The sequence below is a fragment of the Sinohyriopsis cumingii genome, chromosome 12, assembly GCF_028554795.1.
Source record: "Sinohyriopsis cumingii isolate HCF-2022 chromosome 12, ASM2855479v2, whole genome shotgun sequence".
NCBI classification, from domain to species: Eukaryota; Metazoa; Mollusca; class Bivalvia; order Unionida; family Unionidae; genus Sinohyriopsis; species Sinohyriopsis cumingii.
Genome location: NC_142972.1, coordinates 13092099 through 13114653, shown reverse-complemented (window position 1 = coordinate 13114653; position 22555 = coordinate 13092099). Strand labels below are relative to the sequence as shown.

The 22555-nt window shown below is 36.9% G+C and overlaps 2 protein-coding genes across 2 annotated transcripts in view; one reads left to right on the top strand and one right to left on the bottom strand.

Annotated features, from left to right (window-relative positions):
- LOC149786019 (E3 ubiquitin-protein ligase rnf213-alpha-like) overlaps nucleotides 1-22555 on the bottom strand; it is a 180064-nt gene that overhangs the window by 6124 nt on the left and 151385 nt on the right. Inside the window, exons 17-18 of the mRNA XM_089978096.1 lie at nucleotides 17996-18136; nucleotides 11257-12310 (exon numbers count right to left, since the gene is read on the bottom strand). Of these exons, the coding sequence (XP_089834222.1) occupies nucleotides 11257-12310; nucleotides 17996-18136 (1195 nt within the window). The remainder of the gene's footprint in view (nucleotides 1-11256; nucleotides 12311-17995; nucleotides 18137-22555) is intronic.
- Nucleotides 5-3415, top strand: LOC149786020 (uncharacterized). Its single transcript, XM_089976313.1, has one exon. The coding sequence runs from the start codon at nucleotides 1921-1923 to the stop codon at nucleotides 3241-3243; it is 1323 nt and encodes a 440-aa protein (XP_089832439.1). The 5' UTR covers nucleotides 5-1920; the 3' UTR covers nucleotides 3244-3415.

Sequence of the window (22555 nt, the reverse complement as noted above, 5' to 3'; positions counted from 1 at the left end):
AAATGACACAAAAACAATGTTTTATTTATTAAAAAAAATATAAAACCATCCAATTTTTATGCTGTTATATAACCAACTGTACATCACTTCAATGGTACTCAGCATAAATTGGTGAGCCAATATCATAGGAAGGTAACTGATAAAATCGGTGTCATAAATCAGTTAGTGAATTCATTTACACAACAATGATGTGATTCCCAATATTATGAGTTTGGAAACATCCCCCCGAACTTCAGTGATTGGTTGATAGCTTCACATCAGCAAGGTGCATAATGGGAAAAAGTACCAGATTCCATACTTTCACTAAGATGGTCCAGGATGATAGTTATCTGTAGTCTCACAAGCAGCAGAAGTGTGATGAGGTTGTCAGCTAATGAACATCACATGCCATGAAACTCTGTATCCTGAATAACCTACAGCACACATCACATGAACATATTCTAAGACTATGATGGAAATTATTTATATTAGTGACTGAAGTACATATTCCTACTTCTTCCTCAAAGTCATGATAATCAATATTTTCAGAGACAATAAATCTGATCTTTAAAAACAATATAGGAAACAAATTTTTTAAAGTAAAATATGTTTCTTCGATAATACTTCTCTGATCATAATACCTTAGGATTACTACCAGTGTAACCTCACATATACAGTCCTCCCAGGCTACAACTTTGTATCTAAAAAGCTACAAGTTAGCTCTATGCCCACCTAGGTTAGACTTAGAGTGATGTCCCTTTATACCAGGATTGGTGCCAAAATCCCATGAATTCTTCAGTTACAACTGGAGCAGAAGGCATACTCTCTATATGGATGTAACTATGGGGAGGCTGGAAGGATACACGCATCATGATTGGATTATCAAAGAAACATTTTACTTTTTTAAAAAAATTGGTTTTGTTCTTCAAATACATTACTAGATCATAAAACCGTAGCAGAATAGGTAAGAGGTGAAGGGAGATATGTCCCCTTATCCTGTATAGACCATCTCCAGTCCTCTAAGGTAAGTGAAACAGCTTCTAAATCACTGAACCGAAGAACAGATTCCATATGTCAGAGAGTGACTTTGAAAGGAAAACATTTTCCTTGCTGTAAATCCAGTGGAATTTCATGAAGCCATTCTTGTGAAACTGTCAAATGACCTGGGAAGGTAACAAGTGCACCATCGCTATAGATCCCACCAGACTGAGTTGAACCTTTTAGGATGAATAATCTCTGAGGTAAAAGCTGGACTTAGATTTCCATCCCAAGGCACGATAATAACAGAGAAACAGTTTCGCTCATATGCAATGTTTGTGATGACAGTCCTAACTTTGTGAGTCAAAATGCAAGACAAATTCCTATGGTGTGGGATTATTTTCTGATGTGTGGAATGAATAAATCCACTTTACCCAGGACAAAAGTATCTATGCTGGGTAAGAAGAGGTGTAATCTTCTTTGACACAACAGCTTAGTCTTTCTTCAAGTACCATTTCTGAGCTCACAGTGAGTCCTGTAGATGACCTTGAGATGAAGTGTTCATGCAGACTAGACAGAAATTTATTGCAAAAGTCTGATTCATCATGAACAGGAGCTTGTTCTTGGCAATGAAAGCAGGGGCTGTTATGAGTGAGGCTGATACTGAGGCTGAAAAACGGTGGGCGTCGGTCACTTCCTGTTCTAGCTCACGACTCTTTTCAACAAATCCACAAATTCAGGCCAGGTTCTATAAACCAACATCATTTCTCTGATGTTTGGGAACATATCCTTAATCAATTTGATAGTATCCTCGCTCATACTTTTTCTATTTAAAAGTTAAGGCATTCCCTTTTAATCTACACTGGTCACTCACCAGCAAATCCCCACAATGCAACCCAAAATGTAAACATCCGTTTTCTTTTCATTTCTTTTTTTTTGGACTTGATAGATATAAGTTAAAACATGATACACCCCATTAGCTTATCTTTCATCACCCTTATCCTCATCATGCACAAAATATTAACCCTGACGTTCCAGGCAGAGGACAATAATAATACACAACCAGTACTGATTCGGGATCATCAGAAATTATCGCTCTCCACCCACCTCATTACCACTCTAAAAATAACAATGTCGAATGCAAAAGGACCAGTATGTAGGAACAAACTCGTTCTCCTCTATCTATGTAGCCTTCTGTTAGCTGAATCATATGTACCAGAACCAAACCCGGGTCCAAGAACCATCAAGTTTCCTTGCGGGGTCTGCAACAAAGCCTGTAAATGGACAACACCTTGTGTGTGCTGTGACTCGTGCGAAGTATGGTATCATCAAGAGTGTATGGGTATGCCAGATGCCGTTTTCAAAACCCTCCATAATGTAAGCTGGGATTGTACTCAGTGTGGTTTGCCAAACTTCTCCACTGGAATATTTGACACTTTTATCTTCGATACCAGTAATAGTTACCAATGCCTTAGTGACAGTACCCAAGCAGACAGCGAGATAAGTTTTAACAACCCAACTGCTACTTCATCTCCACACAAGCAGAGAAGGACCTCTACAACACATGGTCCCACTGGAATTAGAACTGACTTACCCATGAGAATCCTAGTAATTAATTGTCAGTCTATAAAGGGGCCTGGAAAGAAGGGACTACTAAGCAACATGATCTCCTCTACCAAAGCCATCATTGTTATTGGTACGGAATTGTGGCAAGACAGCAGCATAAATTCATCTGAAATATTCCCAGCAAATTTCAGGTCCTATCGCAAAGATCGTCCAGAGGGATCCCATGGGGGTGGTGTATTTCTCCTAGTATCAGACCAGTATTCCAGCTGCGAGCCAGAAGAATTTAAGGCAGATAATAACTTTGAGTTAGTTTGGGCGAAAATCAAGGTTAAAGGGGCATCAGACCTATACGTTGGTGCCTTCTACAAACCTCCATCCTTAACCGAACCAAACTACTTAGATCAGCTTCACTCATGTCTTACGAGAATCCCACGAGGTGCGCATGTATGGCTAGGAGGAGACTTCAACCTGGCAGATATTGACTGGGAGAATGAGTGTCCACTACCACAAGCCACAAACAATGCCCAATGCCAACATCTACTAAATATCATAAAGGACTCATTCCTGGAACAGGTTGTAGATGCAGCAACACGTGTAACTGAATTTACTTCACATCTGCTTGACCTGTTCTTCACAAACAACAAAACACTAATCAACAAGTGTGATGTCATACCAGGAATTGCTGACCACGAAGCAGTTTACATAGAGTCCAGCCTATGACAAATGAAAGTGAAGAAAGCAGCTCGTAAAGTCTTCCAATACAGGAATGCAGACTATGGCCAGTTACATGAAGAATTTAAGTCATTACAAGAATCGTTCTTACGTGAAACAGATAACCTTTCTGCAAATGACACATGGAAAATGTTTGAGGAGAACATAAAACGGTTAATTGATAAATTTATACCATCTAAGACCTTATCTGGAAACAAAACAAACAAACCTTGGATAGACAAATCCATTATAGCCCAACACAGAAGACGGAACAAATTGTATGCAAGACAGAAAACAACAGGAAAAACAAGAGATCGGAAACTATACAAAGAAGCAAAAGCAAGATCACAACGCTTAGAACGGCAGGCTTACTGGAGATATATTGAAAACTTGATAGAAGTCGGTAACCCACATCAAGAACAACAACCAAACAAGCAGAAGAAATTTTGGAACTACACTAAGTCCTTACGTAGAGACAGCTGTGGTGTGGCACCACTCAAGGAACACGGGGAAACTACATTCAGAGGCATCCGACAAGGCTAACATACTGAATCATCAATACCAGTCAGTCTTCACACAAGAGGATAAGAGTGATCTACCAAGCCTACATGGAGATCATTACCCACCAATGCCTGACATCCAAGTTACTGTAGAAGGTGTATACAGCTTGTTGTGGAAAATTAACCCACAGAAAGCTACAGGACCAGACATGATTCCAGCAAGGATCCTGAAAGATCTAGCAGAAGAGTGTGTACCATACCTGAGTTATATTTACCAGAAGTGCCTCTCAACAGGTCATGTCCCTGATATCTGGAAAACAGCAAACTTTACAGCTATCTTCAAAAATTGAGAAAGATTCAAGGCCAGCAATTATAGACTGGTCTCCCTTACATGTATCTGCTGCAAAATGCTTGAACACATCATAGTCAGCAACATGATGCAACATCTAGATCGCTACAACATTCTAACAGACTGCCAGCATGGTTTCCATGCCAGACGAAGCTGTGAAACACAGCTTATAACCCTAGTGGATGAGCTCGCCAAATCCTTAGACAGAGGGAAGCAGTATGACCTTGCAATCCTTGACTTCAGTAAGGCTTTCAATCGTGTCCCCCATGAAAGACTCCTCAGTAAGTTGGACCACTATGGCATCAGGGGTAACACACAGAAATGGATCAGAGATTTCCTATCAGACAGATCGCAGAGAGTTATAGTAGATGGAGCAACATCAGACCCAGCACCAGTTGTTAGTGGGGTACCTCAGGGGAGTGTTTTGGGTCCAATACTCTTCCTGGTGTTCATCAATGATCTACCTGCAAGTGTCAAATCCAACACAAGACTTTTTGCAGATGACTGTATAGTCTACCGGGAAATAAATGTCTCCAAGGACTGTGAGATCCTTCAAGAAGACCTGAACCAACTGGCCCTCTGGGAAAGAACTTGGGGTATGTCGTTCCATCCAGAAAAATGCTGCATCCTAAGAGTTTACAGGAAAAAAATCACCAATCTTGTCCGAATATACTCTTAAGGGGCACAAGTTAGCCAATGAGCAGGCAACAAAATCTCTCGGGGTGGAATTGTCTAGAGACATCTCTTGGAAAAGGCACATAGACAAGATAGTGAAAAAAGGGAACAGTAACCTTGGTTTCCTGCGCCGCAACCTCCAAATCAACAATGAAGAAGTAAAAAGTGCAGCATATTTCACTCTGGTTCGACCAGGTCTTGAGTATTGCTCGACTGTGTGGAACCCACATAGTAAAGATCTAACAAATAAGATAGAGATGGTTCAGAGGAGAGCAGCTAGGTTTACCACAAATAAATATCGTAACACTAGCAGTGTCAGTGCAATACTCAACCATCTCCAGTGGGAATCACTCGAATCCAGGTGAACCAAGGCCCAGCTAACCATGATGTACAAGATTGCAAACAACCTAGTGGACATACCAGCAGACAAATACCTGACCCTGGCATATAGCCAAACTAGGGCAAACCACAGGAAAAAGTTCCAATTAAAGTCAGCATCGACAAATTGTTTCAAGTTCAGCTTCTTCCCATGTACAACAGGGACTTGGAACAAATTACCATCAATAATTGCAGAAGCTCCTAACTTGGTATCTCACAAGCAGGAGCTTTCCAGAATCACATTCTAATGAACTAGTCAGCTACAAGTAAGACCTAGTGATTCTCAGGGCTATGCCGGTTGAGGTTCTATATCTCACTGCCACTACGGTAGCCAGATTGGTCTGATTATGAAGGGACGAAAACGTACACTGACACACTTTTACTTATTTCCGCCTTTCCTATCATTACTCTTCTGACTGTCCTATCACTTCCATCTTTACTTTATATTTGACCACGTACCACCTGTTGCTTAACAGTCAAGTGTGACTGTGTCAACGTATTTATAGATAGATAGGTAGAGTGATAATGGCCCATCTTGGCATTCACTAATGCAGTGAGGAAGCAGATGTTATTTTATAGGTGAACCAATGAAGATCATGAGAGCAGTTTAAATGGAGGTTTTGCTCAACCAGGTTAGTACCCATGATTCTACTTGGGCAATGATCCAACATCACTGGGCATGTGTAATCAAAACTGGACAAAAGATCTGATAGGTCTTTGATTTCCTCAATATCCTCTCTTCAATAATGATGCAGGGTACCAGTGATCATGGATCAGTAGGTTTTGATTGTGATTGAAACTAACTGTTTCTCATAAAAGACCCACAGGAAGTTAAGCTATTGACGTATGGATGCCTATAGTGGTATAAAGTGTTCTTGTGCGCACCACTGTGAGAATAAATTCCATTGCCTTTGTACACCTTTAAGGTGGAGGGACATCTTGCTTGAGTGACTTCTCCACCACTGATTGTGAAAACCATTTGTTACTGAGGGCATATTTTAATAAGATCCAGATGTGTAGATTCAGCAATCTCTGAGTTGAGATGAACGCATGTCATTGGAGTTGTTCGAGTAGAAAATATCTTGAGTTCTTGGTAGATTCTGTAGTGAGATTGATGAGGTCATTGATCCAAGATTCCCAATGAGTGGAGCAATGGAGGGAAAACAACACTCTGATTCTCTTGGTTTCTGTATCACCTTTGAAACCAGAGGTGATGGAGTGTAAGCATATAAAATTAGGCCATTTCAATATATAGAAAGAGTACTGACTGTCCACGCCTTTGGATCGAGGACTGATGAGACAAAGGTTGGTAGTTTGGTATTCTACCTTGCCAAAACTAGGTCCACCGTTGGTCAATCCCATTATGCATCAATTACGTAAAAACAGGGATGAAGAGACCATCCTGTTTGTATTTGTTGATTCTAGCAGGACCACAACTCTGCCAATACATTTAGTCAGACTAGAAAATGTTGAACTTGGATTTGTCAGTGAAGACACCACTTTATAAACTCGTAAAAAAGAATACGAAGGTAAGGGGACTTGGTCTTGCCTTGCCATTGTGATAAGTCACCATTGTGGAGGTGTCAGGCAGAACAAGAACTTCATTCCCAGGTAGGTTCTCCAGCCACCAATGAAAATCTTTTGGAATGATTTTCATATCAAGGATGTTGATATCTAAATGACAATCCTGAGGTGACCACACTCTACTGGCATCCCATTATGACAGAAGGAGACTTGCCCCCCACCCTCTCCTCCTCTGTGTTTGCATTTGTGCAGACTGTAATTGTTCGAGGCTGCACTTAAAAAGGCATCCCCAACATGAGTCCAGTGAGGTTTCCCCATTGTCAAGATGGAACCTCATATTGTGCAGATTGTGAAAACTGGCCCATTGTCAAAGGTTCAGCATCCATTTGCACCACAGTGGGAGCCCAAGAAGGTGACAAAGGACAATAACATCCAATGCCAAATTGAACAAACCCAGCTTAGGATGACAAACGAGTAAAGATCGCCACATCTGTAGCTGAAGGAACCATGGACAAAAGCGGAGGAGCACTGAAAATGATGGTGAGACCCATGGAATCAACATGTCAGGTCCATATGTCATCATGGGAAATCTTCCCCATTTGGCAGTGAAAGATTACAGCCTTCCCCCTACTGGAACCTGTGATAAGAGCTGTGTGAAGATCATGCCTTTTGAGACAGCAAAGGTCTCAAGAAGAGAAATGCTAGCAAAAATGATCACCCTCTCTCTGCCTCTTTAGTTTGGGTGAAATGTGCTCTTTGACAGCTGTAAATTCAGTAGGACTGCTTCTCAGTGTTTTAGGGATGTCCCTGCAATTTATAATTTATTGTTGATTGCCTTGCCAATCTATCTGCTGCAGCTGAGACTGGGGGGGGGTCAGGGAAAGAAGGTATCTCTGGTGGCTTGTTTGCATATGCTATCAAATTGATCATTAAAGAGGAGCTTAATAGTTAATAAAGGCTGTGGACCCAGCTTGGCCTTATGATGGCATTTAAGAACGGTGATGACAGAGAGCACTGCATCTCATTCCACAATTTGTAAGTTCATAGCTGCTGTTACAGCCTTGACCAGAGTATGTTTGTATATTGGGCCAATATGTTTAAGACATGGGCCATTCTATGAATACTCTGACTCCCATGCATGTCCAATAAGATTCAGGGTGGATGAAGATAATCATAATCTGTGTTCCACCTGTTAAAAGATCACCATATATACTAGATCCAGATCAGAGCCCATGGTCTTGATGTTATGCATCAACTGCTGGGAATACAAATGGAAAACTGATGTTTGGGGCTTGTAATATTACATACTATGATTCAAAAGAAGGTCTGTGAGAAAAAAACATTGAAAGATGCTTGAAACTTTTAATCACCTGATGTTGGAAATGTAGATCAAGCAGGTGTTGTAGTGAAATGAAGAACCATACAGAAATATAAATGAGTTTTCTATAGCACACACTATACCTGCACATAAAAAGGCACTGAAGTATTATTGTTGATCCTTATAAAATGGATGCTAAAATATCCATTGTAAGACAAAGTTACCTGTATGAAAGGCTTAATGATGTTCTAGATCATATAGGAAACATAACTGTATGTATCTGAATGAAGCAGAAATTATACAGCAATATCATAAAAGTTTTATAGATCACAAACCAGACCTGCACCTAGTAAATACAGTAATAGCATTATGAGGGGAATCCACTGCAACCCATACAGGTATATCCCACAGGTAACTAGTGCGTGAAGACAGCAAAGTGATAACTCTGAAAAGTTAGGAACTCTGTCATTGAAGATAGAAAGAGCAGAAAAGTTGGAGATTTACTGATAGAGTATATTACCCTATGAAGATGAAATTCCTCCAATTTGTTTTAAGGAAGAAAACTTCCAAACATTTTGTATGGATTTTGCATGGCCTTTCTGTGTGTAGGTGTGTGCTACTCAATATGATCAGAAGTAGTAACTGAAGAATTCACTGGATTTGTTACCAATTCTGGTATCAAGGGGAGATCATTCTATTTAACTGCCACCTAGTTGGGCAGACAACTTTTAGCTTTTTAGCTAAAATGTTTTAGTATGGAGGAGCTGGATTTGCGAGGTAGTAGGAAGATATTATGATTGGATAGCATATTTGAAGAAGAAATACGAAAACACCAATTTGATTTACATGAAAGATGATTATTGTTTATAAAGATATGTATCACTTTATCCCTTCTCTCACCTATATATTAATGTAAATACTTTACAGATAGTGTCTTCTATATGCAAGCCACTACCCCAATCCCCCTAACCCAATGGACCTCACCCACAATTTACTCCTCCATATCAGATTTACTATTTACCTTTTGGTTCCATTTTTAATAATAATTAATATTTACCTTTTGGTTCCATTTTTAATAATAATTAATATTTACCTTTTGGTTCCATTTTTAATAATAATTAATATTTACCTTTGGTTCCATTTTTAGAAGTTCTGCCATGAGCAAAGTCTTCTGAAACAATCATTTTAACAAGAGTCCATCAAAGGGATTGTTGCTCTACTAACCAAAAGTAATTTCCATGTCTTCATGAAAACATTATGTCTTCTTTTTTTAACTACTGAGTGCTGAAACCATCTCTGATATTCTTGAGTGATAATATTTTCAAATTACAAAAAACTCCATGCCAGCATGACCGTCCATTCAGAAATTAGAGTCAAAGTTTCAGTAATTATTCACCGTGGCACCATTTTCATTTAGGACCAACTAGATATCATAAGAAGTCTTTTGGTGAAAACCCTATTTCAATATGACCATCAATTCTGATAAAGATGGTCAAAATGGTGGCCATACTGGATGTCAGATAGGCATAATTTTCATTCAGGACAAACTAGATACCATAAGAAGTATCCTGGTGAAAAACTCAGATCAATATTATTTTTAATTTAGGAAGAGTGGCAAGAAAATTTTCAAGATGGCTGCCATGGTGGTCATAATGAGGTCATATCAGCACCATTTTCATTAGTGACCAACTAGCCATCATAAGAAATCATTCAGTAAACACCTTATTTTGATATCACATGATTCATTCAGGCAGAGAAGAAATAACAAGATTTCCAAGGTGGCTACTGTGGTGTCCATATTGGATGTCTGATAATTTTCCTTTAGAACCAACTAGACCATGAGATGATTCATGCTTGTTCAAAGTTTCAAGGCAACCTTCCAAGTTGTTTAGTAGGAGTCACAAACTTGTGCTAATAAGTGGATTGATAATGGCTGACAGATATGGCTGAAAGAAAACAGGCCATCTCACTAGAGCTACAAATTCCTAACTACATATAGACAATCTATCACCATTTATATAAACTGTTAAATGGTTATTTTATTAGTATTATGAAAAAGAATTAGCTGTATTATAGATTATATTGGATTATATGCTAAAAAGAAAGGTGACAGAGCTGAAAAAGATCCTTCTGTAACCACTCTGGGTGAAAACTATTCAACAATATGGGCACATAAACAATGTTAAAGCTGAGGTATGAGGAATCTATTATCTATTTTTATTCAAAACAGCAGATATTCTGCATGGTTTATGGACTTCCTTTTTCTGTAAAATTAGTTAAAATGCTAAATTTGTAACAGCTTAATCACATTAGATTACAGTTTATTAAGATGATGCCAATTTGAGTATTTGACCATATATTTCCTGATAGAAGTTTTTCCCTTGTATTTTTTTATTAATACAGTATATTATAAATAAAAGTTATTGGTTAGAAAAACAAATGCATTTGGAGAAAATGTATGTCTTCTTGACATTAAACCACTTACAAAATTCAATCCATTATATTGTGTAAAAAAAGAAAACAAAGGACAAATGGAGGGATGATAAAAATGGATTGTTTATTTTGTGGGGTTTAAGGCCATTTTTCAGCATGTGATAGGATATACAAAGCAGCCAGTATATTTGGTGAAGAAAGAACCCAGGAACACCAGGGAAGAAATATTGACTAATGGGAAGCTACTGGCAGGCTTTCTCACATACCCATTTTGGTTTAACCAAGACTTGATTTCAGACTCCAGAAGTGAGATGTATTATAGTGATCTGTAAAGGTAAGCACCTAGACCACATGACCCCCTGGGGCCCCTGGAAAAATGGATCCTGAGGATGTGAGTGATGGACAAGGGCACTGATTCTTATAAACAGAGCAAAGTGGTAAAGAGGCTTCTGACTGCTATTGCATTTGCAATGACTGAGAAAACTGCAATTCTGCACTTTTGTCACACACAATGTAAACTGCAATTTGATGGGTGTATGTGTGCCAACAATATTAACACTGGGCCATTATTTTAATAAGGCTTAACTGTGGCTAACATTTGAATTTATCAAGATTTACTACTTTGAGCATTAATTTGTTATACAACTGCACTATTTTATATTGTCATATCTCATTTTATTATAATAATAATAATAATAATAATAATAAGCACATCATTAGAAAAAATGTCTAATAAGCTCAACACTATAATATTATGTTTTTTCAGTTATTTAATTGTGCTTTCCCTATTAACTGACCGTATCCAATTCTATGAAAGTTATTTAACACACTATCTACATACTTACCAGAGCATAATGAAGGAATTGCTATAGAAGCCATTTTAAATTTGTTAGCTTCAATCAAACAATTGACTATGGTCGTCTTTAAGTCTATGGTACATTTCTCTTTTTCATTATATTTGTAGTCTGACCATCGTGGTCCTACAGCATGGATAACAACCTTGTAAGACAGCTTGCCTGATGATGTCACACAACACTGAGTAACAGGGATCACACCATGTTTTTTGACATACTCTTTTCCTTCCTGATCAAAGTCTCTACCTGCAGCTTTAGAAATGGTTAGGGCAACTCCACCATCATGTGACAGGAGTTCATTGGCTGCATTAACAATACAGTCTACTGGAAGGCTTGTAAGATCCCCAAAGTAAACCTTTGCTGTTAGACCCTCTTTGGTACAGTAAGATTTGGCAGCTAAATCCACTGTTTGCTGCCTGCTCTGGAAGTTAGATGAGGGAAATATTAGGCCTGCATCCATCTGGTCATCCTCAGACATATGCATATCTGAGAAAGACTTATCATAAGTTTGGGGGTTTGCATATTTTCTTCTTCTGCCTGTGATTTTGATTCTGCCAAGTGCCATGTTCACTTTGAACTTTGCCCTTTCAATATTATCTTCATTTTCTGACAAGATTGCTATTCTATCCTTTGTTTGTTTAATAAACACTTCTGGAAATTCGTTCTTGACCATAGCCACAACTTCATCTGTTTTTGGTTGCTCTTCAGAAGATAGGGTAAACTCCTCTTGGTACCAGTTATTCATGGATTGAACCGCGTTTTCTACTTGTCTGAACTCATGCCTCACCTTAAGATTAACATATTCTCTGTGAATTAAATACTTGTTTCTTTCCTTTTCTGCTCTGCTGTAGTGGCTTATCACACATTTCTGAACATCTTCTGCATGTTTAGAATCACAAAAGACAAGGACCTTTTCATCACAAGTGTCAACTTTTGCAAACTGCTTCAAACCAGATATAAGGGAATCTATTCCATTCTGTCCATAGGTGATCTTGATGATGTTCAACACATCCTCTGCAACTTCTGTTTTGAATTCCATGCAAGCCTAAATTACAGAAATTGAATCATGGGTAATATCCAGTGTCTCCTGCTCACATAGCCATTCTCTTTTAAATGCAGATGAACTTAGATAGACATAAAATAACTGATTAAAATATATATGTGACTATTTGTAAAATATGAAATATTACCTTCATAAAAACATTGTACAATAAACATTTTAGCTTACTGCCTATGTGGATTAATACTGGATGAGTCTCTCGGAGCTGAGGATTCACTTGCCTGGCTGACATCTGTCTAATAGCCAAATGCAAGAGGAGCTGGCCAAGAAAGTTGTGTTAGTAGAATGCTCTCTGTTGAAATGTCTTCCAATTTTTGATTGCATATCTTACAAAATATATAAAAAAAACATCTGCTTACAGATTTCTATTGTTTAAAAATATATTCATTCATACTTGATGTCAAATCGGCATCATCTGTCCAATATTCAATGGCCCCTTGGCCAAGATCCTTTGTGTCATAGTTGGTCAAGTTGTGATTGGCAGCTTTTAAGATAAAGCTGTGTATATTTTTCATCCTTTTAGTTATGGAATCCACATATCCAATGGCAAAAATCATCATTTATATAAATCTGAAATGTGTTTATGATAGGTAACTGTTGTGCATTTTTTTAGATGTGATTCAAGTTTTTTCCATTTTTAGTAATAGCAAGTTCATTTTATGGCATATTGCCAAAATTTTTACAAAACTTCAAAGCCCCTGTGTCAGAATACTTTCTATAACTTTGTCAAATTCTGTTGAGTAGTTTTTGTCAAGTAATGGAATTTCCAGTCTTAGTAATGGTATCTGATGGTGAATCTAATTACCAAAATATTTTCTGTCAAATTCACACAATTTCTTTTCAGCAGTTTTTCAAAAGCAACCCTTTAAAAAAAAATTAATTTTTACAACAGTGGCTGTATTTGTTTGCACCATTTGTAAAGCTTGAAGGTTATTTCATGCCAGGATACTTTCTGTCAAATATGTTCAGAATCTGTTCAGTAATTTTAATAAGATGTTTAAAGTGTTTTTTTAAAAATATTTTATGTAATGGTCACCATATTTCATGGCAGATCAGCATCATTTGTATAAATTTTTAAGTCCTTCAAGCCTGTATGTTCTCTTTCACATATGGTCAAAATTGCTCTGGTGGCTTTTAAAAAGTTTTTAAATAAGAACTGATGACATATGTATGATAGATCCAGTACCATACCATATGACGCTCACTTCGCCTTAAGAATGATACTGCACAGAAATAAATGTCAGCTTAACTGAAATAAGAAATGACAGCTTGTCCACTAACCTAACTCTTCCAAGTGTGATCAATCATTACAAAACTCACCTCTACATAGCTTACATACTAGCTCACAAACATTTCAAAGACAGCTGAGATGCGGTGAGATGAGGCATATGTATCTGCTGGTGACAGGGTATACAAAAGGTCTCTTCTAGTTCAAAGGTGAGCTAAATAGGAATTAACTGTTAAGAAATAGATACTTAATATAAAAAATAATAGCACCAGATCTATGACTAGTCTACTATCAACCATACTTATTCAGCTTTCCTTCTTTGCTGATTGTATATAAGCAAATGTCCATTTTGAAAACCAGAGTGTAATAAGTGATTACAATACTCACCTCTATGAAGATTTTCATAGTCTCCTCTAGCTATTGTAAACTTTAATTATCATGCAGAGAAAATAATCAGACCAACGTGATTCTGTTAAGGAAATGTGCTGATAGTTTTGTGCTAGATACAATCCATCCATTCATACTGCAACAGGGTATACATGTAAAATATAAAATTAAAGATGCAGTGATCAAAATTAACTTTTTTCCAGTACTGGCAACATTTGACACTTGTGATAGTTTCAACTTCAAGCTACTTTAAATTTAATGTGCACATGCAAATATCAATAAAAATTGACATTGGAATGCAAAATATCACATGCAAGATACTTCTAGTTCATTGTTATCAGCTAGCACTATCATAAGTAAATCTAGCAAAATGCTAGCTTGCAAAATCAATTTCAAGCTTTGAAGATGGCCACTGTGGCCATATCAGGCGTCTGAGGGGCACTATTTTCATTCAGGACCAACCAGACATTACAATATGACTTCTAGTGATAACCTCATGTTAATGATATCTGTTCGAGAGGAATATCAATAACAAGATTTTCAAGTGGATCACAATCATGGTGGCCTTATTGGATGTCCATGGAGCACATTTTTCATTTATTTCCAACTAGACCTTGGATGAATGAGTGTGTGGATGAATGTGTGTGTGAATTTTAATGGAAATCCTCAAAGCAGTTTTGGAGGAGTAGCAATAACGAACTTGAGGTAACAGATATCAGATGATGTGTGTGTGTGTTTTTGATTTTGAATGTACCGGTAGCTTTAAAAGCTTTTCTGTCATATCGCTACAATGTCTGCAGTGAGGCAGTGTATAGTGATGGCTAGCACTTGGGTATAATGTTGCAGACATGTAGCATAATGTTCCACCCAATCACATTATCCTGACACCAGGACCTCTTAACGGTGAGTGTCTAGTAAGGCAGCTGTTAGTACCATTTTTGTAAGTCTTTGGTATGACTTGGCTGGGGTTTGAACCGCAACCTCCTGCATCCAAGGTGGATGCTCTAACCAATAGGCCACTGGAGAGGTCTGATACCAGATGGACAACAAAGTTCTTCTGGTCTATGACCATGGGAGCTACAAAAAGTAAGAGAGAGCTTATGTCTGGATATATGTTTTCACTAGCAACCTACTTTTGAGGTTAGATCTTTTATAAAACAACCATATAACAATTCTGCTGAATCAAACTAAGAATTTCATAATATTTTTATAAAATTCAGTTTGAATTTCTGCTTGTATATTATTTAGCTAAAATGTTTTAGTAAAGATCAGCTTTAAGTGACAGTTTTGAACATTCTCAATTTTGATCTCTCTACGCTAAACTTATCAATATTTTCCAACCACCCCACACTATTCTGGCAGAGAAAAGAATTCTCTTCATCCTAAATTTTCAGTCCAGTGTGGATTATGGTCCATGAATCCAAAGTAACTTTACTGCAATTTTGCATGTAAGGACTATTATATGATCCGCTTTGATTATATTTTCAAAAAATTTTACTGCAAATCTGAGTATAACAGGTACCCCAATTTATTTTAATATGGTTGTTATGTGTATCTATATTGTGTGCTAGGTATTTTTTCTGTGGTTGATGGTTGTGGATGGAGTTTTTGAATACCTTGCTTTTGTCATGACTGTAAGTAGTAAACAGGATATTTACTATAATCAGAGTTCAAGGCCTAACCTTGTTTATGACTTAGTGGAATTTCTTTTGAAATGATCAGTTTTCCAGGATATTCTATTACCTTGTATGTCATGTGGTGATTTGTATATATAGGGGCCTTGAAAAACAAATAATTAATTCCTGTCTTAGGATCAGTCTGTGGAATCCATTTATTATCAGAGTTTACAGCTGTGTTTAGAATATAATTCTAGAAGATTTATTTATTTAATTCATTCAATGGAATTACTAAATGATCATTGACTGAATTAACACATTATTTGAAGTTTTGTGAATTCATTCAAAGACATTCCAGACTGCATCATTGAAATATTAAGATTTTCAAGGTCACTAGTACATCTGGGCATTCAAGACTATTAGAATTCATTCAGAACATTCTATACTTTTGGACTTGTGATAGGACATTTAGGATTATTTAAGATTTAATTCATGATACTGTGTTTTTTAAATGTTCACTTTGTAACTTAGAGAAATAAATTGTTTGTTGAACTGTGCTAATAAAATGTTGGTTTCACTTCCTATCTGTTACATAATTTAAAACCTAGAAACATAATAACAGTACACAAGTAGACAAAGTTATCTGCATACACTGCTGATATTTTTTATGAAAATACCGAATTAGCTTGCCTATACAGAGTACAGGAGGGTTTATGCTACAACTCCAGTCTCCTAGTCGGCGTCTTCAGATGTATGCAGCAGGTTAAAGCTTGTGTTTAAGGTTTGGTCTAATGCTATCAAACAACTACCCAGTATGTATTTCACTGGTGTGTTAACATATCATTGACTTTAATTAATAGTGATAATAATAATAATTATAAAGACTTTATTTATAGAAGGTAACTCATTTAGTTACAGAACTAATCTACCTTGAGGCCTTCTATCTGTTATGTACAATATATACAGTATATACAACATGATGTGAAGAGTCTGAGATTAGAAATGCCCACTCTATTTCCTTCTTCTAAACCCAATATATCCAGTGGCTTCAGAGATGCAGCTAAAATAAATAAATTCCTTTGTATGAGGGCCTCAAGGTAGATTAGTTTTTAGCTAATTGTGTTACCCTCTTTAAAAAACGTAATTTTATTATTATTATTATAGTCTGGCTAGACACTAAATAATTAAGTGATTTTAAAAATCAAAGTATCAAGCCTGGAACATATGCACACCCATCTGTGAACACATAAACATATATAAAATATAAATATAAAATATCATCCTGCACTGGAAAATTAAACTGTGAAAATGATGCAAAATACAGAAAAGCAGGTGGTATTTATTTTACTAGAACTGTTCAAATGTCTAAAGATTTCATCCATTTGATACATTATGAAAAGAAATGCTGGAAGCCTGCCTTATGTCACTGGGAATGGACCAGTATATTTAAAACTTTTTTAAAACAATTCCTTCTTTGTCCTTGGTATAATGTAATTTTTACTTCTTATGGACCTTAAATTTGGAATACTATCAACATCCCCTTGGTGAAAGATATTGCTTAGATAGACAAGAATGGCCTTTCTGGATACTTTATATATCAATTTGGCCTTTCTAAGAAATATTCTTTCATGTATTGTTAAAATCTTTATATTATTCATTGCGTCCTGGAAATTGTCTATACTTTGATCTAGAATTAAATGGCAAGCCCTCTTTTGGAGTCTTAAAACTGTTGTTATATTTGAATTAGAGGTATTACCCCAAATTACATTACAATAGTCCAGATATGGCTGAATATGACTTTTATAAAAGCTGACCCCATACTGATGAGGAATGTATGTTTTGATTTTTCTTAGCAGCCAAAGATACTTTATTTAGAGAACCACGGATTGGTACATATACGTGCATACTGTTTATATATGCATGTCTTATGTATAGCATGAATAGAGTATCAACACCATGTACTCACCCGCGAATCTCATCACATACATTGAATCCACAATACAAGTAATACCATCGAAAAAATGCACACACACAGATTTAAAATATTCAATAATTTTAGCACAGGTCATATAGGTCTGAACTCATTGGATAATATAGCACAATCACGTAACAAATGATGAAGCATTAGGCACTATGAAACTAACTCCAAACTGTTGCAAAGGACCTGGAAAGAGTGAAAAGTTGAGATGCAGTGAGGCTGAATGCATGTGTTATTTTACCTGTGTGAAGACCAACACCTGGGATAGTACAATATGTATTCCACTTTGTAGAGATGAGCTAAAAGCTGACTAATTATTGGGAATTATGAACTTATCATCTAGCTTTGTAAGTTGAGTTAAAAATCTAAACACACCATCATAAACCTTGCTAGACTTCCTGCTGAAGGTCTGTTTTCAATTTGTTAATTCATTTGACCTGTTTCTACTGAGAGTCACTTACTGTTGGAAATCTGTCCACAATATCCATGTCTTGCTCTTCTGTTCCTGCTACCAATATCTGATGATCCTGAAGTTGCTGTAATGCATTTTCTTTCTTTGTCTCCTCTCTTTGGCTGACAAGCTGCACTGTGTTATGGAGATTCTTGAAAAAGTAAAATTTGCTTTTAACTAAGTAACACCAAATTAAGTCATTACCTGAAACAAAAGGTTTTCTGATCTAAAACCATTCCAATATATTTCATGAAGATTTTCCATAAATTTAATGCTCAAAATCATGAAGGTATATTTTCCTTTAAAATCAAAATTAGTTCGAGCTACAAAAACAGTTAACATTGTAAACATGCAAAAAAGCCAGAGGAGACCTGAGATTGTCCATCAGACAGATCCTGGACAAAAATCAAATAAGATAATGGTTCCTTTTAAATTTGTTCAGAATTGATTAAGTGGTTTTTAAGATGTTACAGTAAAACTTAAATTTATTTCAGCATGTATAAATATTCAAATATAAATGAGTTTTGCAGATTCCCCACCAAACATTTCTTTAAATTATCCTTTCAATACTAAAAGCCATATTCAATGCCTCATCCAACCTGTGTGTACAAACTTTACAAGACCACTAAATGCTAGGATGCTCTTTAGCTTCTGCCATAGGAACATAATTATACACTTTCAAACTGAGACTAGTAATTGTATGGAAGAAAACAAAAATGGATTTCTGCTTTATTTATGCAGAAGCAAGGAAAGCAACTCTAGACACAATCAGGGTTCATGGACTATAACACCTACCAGTTTCAGTAGCAAGAAGAAAAGTCAAAATGAGATTTTTCTCCAAAGCCACACATCTAGTACAGAGCCATCCCAGACGTATTTTGTTTCACAATGCCATAAGAAGCTGACTTATTAAGTTTTATATAAAACTGGTTACACAGTTATGGTGTTGCAGTTAGGCAACTAGAATTCCATCTAGTTATTATGCAAGTCACAATGTTGCATGGAAAATCACCCTGGTCACACTTTGATAAATATGACATAAGGAGAACATTTCTAATATCTATGATCAACATTTGCTCTGTAAAGAAACATTTAAAGTTTAATTAAGAATAAGTGAGCAGAATTAAGAAAACAATACTATTGCAAGGAAAACCATCCCAGACAAATTTGGAAGAGGACTGTTTTCTTTTTTCTGGGAATATTCCTATAAAGTTTAACTGAAATGGCTTTAGTGATTTCCAAGAAGACATATGATGCATGGTATCACCATCATATGACCAACAGCCTGGAAAGTTTTAAACATAAGAGGTCCAAGTGGATCTGATATCACTAACTTGGCATACCAAATACAACAGTTAACCATGTCGCTAGGTATGTATGTATGTATGTATGTATGTATGTATGCATGTATGTATGTATGTATAGGCTTTAACAGCACATTAGCACAATCCTCATGTACCATACAGATTAAATTTAGGTACCCTTAAAAAGACAAACAAAACAAAGATAAAACCAAACACTGGTAAAATCTTTAATGTACAAGTCCAATTTTTTTGTATATAACTGCACTCTTCAAAAAGTCTTAGACACTCTCAGCTGGAATATCCAGGACAGATCCCAGGGTAAAACAGATGAATTTATTAGTTACTTCCCACTGCATCCAGGAGGGTGCAATTGACTGTTCTATATCCCTCATCTCTGTGTAATGTACTATTTTAAGAAAACAACCCTATGTAAACTATCACCCAAACTTTATATGATGTCAATTGTATATATTTTAATTTTGTCTGATAAAGATTCATTCCAAAGCTAAAGGCATAAATAATACGCACATTAACTCTATCTCACAATCTAACTCCCAAGACATCGATTATGTAAACATATTTGGGAGGTAAATAAAAATCAGATGAAAAATAATATCTTGACAAGTAACAAACCTCAGCCTCAACATAACAGTTGTAAGACCCATATAATTAATATTTTTAGCTCCAATGACATGATAGAATCTTATATAACCTGGGTCAAGGGTTGTGTCAAGCTCAGTTAATCAGATAAAGATTACTGTTAGCTCATAAATATTCATATATCTTGCATATTTTTGGTAATAAATTACTTATCAACATCTTGATAACACTGGTCAACAGTGAAATCATTACTGACTTGAAAAGGCCCTAATCTGTAGTATTTTGGTGTGCCGAACACGAATATAACCGTGAAAAATTTGTATTGGCTCTCGTTTTGAAGATATTCATATACCTCATTTTCTATGTTTCACTGTGTAAATTTCTCCAGTAGGACTGCAGCAACATCCGGAATAATGATGTAACATTGCATAATACCATCATGCTCACATCATCCACAGTTGATTGCATCATTTTCTGATGCAATGCAATACTAATGCCATGCGGCTGCTGAAGTAAGTTGACGTCAGCAGTGTACTATACATGTGTAGGCCTATTATACTAATGCCAGGCGGCTGCTGAAGCTGACGTAAGCAGTGTACTATATAAAGCCCAATCAGATAGGTTCAGCATTTAAAATATTTTAGACGTTGTGCGAGACAGTTCAAGCTACTGTTACATAAAACTTATTATTTTATCCATTTACGTACAATAAAGAACAGTAATGCCTCGAAAGTGTGTTAATACCGCGGACAATTTTTGCTATATTTGTGGGGAAGTGACATTTGCCAACCAGAAGAAAAGTATCAATTCTCAAGTGAAGAAGGCATATCATCTTTACTTCGGATGCAAGGTTGGTGACCAAGACAAGCCTTGGGCTCCGCATATATGCTGTGCTACATGTACAACACAGTTTTCACAGTGGTTGAATTGCAAAAGGTCATCAATGCCGTTTGCAGTCCCAATGGTGTGGAGAGAGCCAAGCAACCACCTAAATGACTGTTACTTCTGCTTGGTTCCTCCTCTTTCCGGCGGAATAACGAAGCGAAAGAAGTCGAGAATAGTCTACCCAAACATTCCATCTGCATTGAGACCAGTTCCACATGGTGAGGGACTTCCTATTCCAGAACCTCCAGCAGAATATTCTCTTGATTCATCTGACGAGGACAAAGGTGAGTCGACCTGTTCTTCTCCTGGTCCATCAGCATGCAGTGATCCAGATTTTCACTGTGGTGCATCATCAACCCCACACAGAATAACACAGGAAGAACTAAATGACCTGATTCGTGATTTGGACTTATCAAAGAACAAGGCAGAATTGCTAGGATCAAGACTCCAACAATGGAATCTTCTAGAAGAAGATGTCACAATTACTGCATATCGAAAGCGCCACCAGCAATTGGAGCCTTTCTTCAGAAAGGAAAGTAATCTGATATTCTGTTCCGATATTGAGGGCCTCATGAATGCTTTAAAAATCACTCATGACCCACAAGAATGGAGACTATTTGTGGACTCTTCGAAACTCAGTCTCAAGGCTGTGCTTTTGCACAATGGAAACATTCTTCCATCTATTCCAGTAGCGTATGCTGTCCACATGAAAGAGACATACGATAACTTAAGGCAGCTACTGAATTCCATTGAGTATAACAAGTACAGCTGGCACCTCTGTGGTGATTTGAAGGTAGTTGCCCTTTTAATGGGACTGCAGCAAGGATATACAAAATACATGTGTTTCTTATGCGAGTGGGATAGCCGAGCAAGGGAAATGCACTACATGAGGAAGGAATGGACTCACAGGCAGAATGTAGCCATTGGAGAGAAGAATATCCAACACCCAGCTCTGGTTGAGGCTCAGAAAATCTTGCTACCACCCCTTCACATCAAACTAGGTTTGATGAAGAACTTCGTGAAAGCCATTGACCGGACTTTGCCAGCATTCCGATACCTGCATGAAAAATTCCCTCGACTCAGCGAAGCAAAGATTAAAGAGGGAGTTTTTGTGGGTCCTCAGATTCGAGAGCTTTTCAAAGATGACCGGTTCAACAACTTGCTGGAAGGTGACGCGAAACAAGCATGGAATGCTTTTCGCCTAGTTTCTACAAACTTCCTCGGAAATGTTAGGGCAGAAAACTATAAGGAACTAGTAGAAGACATGTTGATGAAGTATAAGAAACTTGGCTGCAATATGTCTCTAAAGATTCACTTCCTTCATTCCCATTTGGATTTCTTTCCTAGCAACTGTGGTATTGTTAGTGATGAACACGGCGAACGTTTTCATCAAGATATCGCAACAATGGAACAAAGATACCAGGGAAAATGGTCCACTACAATGCTGGCTGACTACTGCTGGACACTCCTCAGAGATGCTCCCGAACAGCTGTACAAGAGACAGGCGAAGAAATCTAAGATGTAGTCAATGACTTGATTTTTTATAGGTAGGCTATTACAGTTGACCTTTTACTATTGGAATGCATTTCGTTATGTAAACATTAATTTCTTGCAGATTACAAAAAAACTAGAGCCAATTTTGCAATTTGACTGTCATATTCGTGTTCAGCACATAAAAATTGATAAGAATTGACTAATTTTATTTCAGTAACATGACTTTTGTAAAAATTTGTTGTCCAGTGTAATATAAGACTATTTAACAACTTTTCCAAATTCCAATC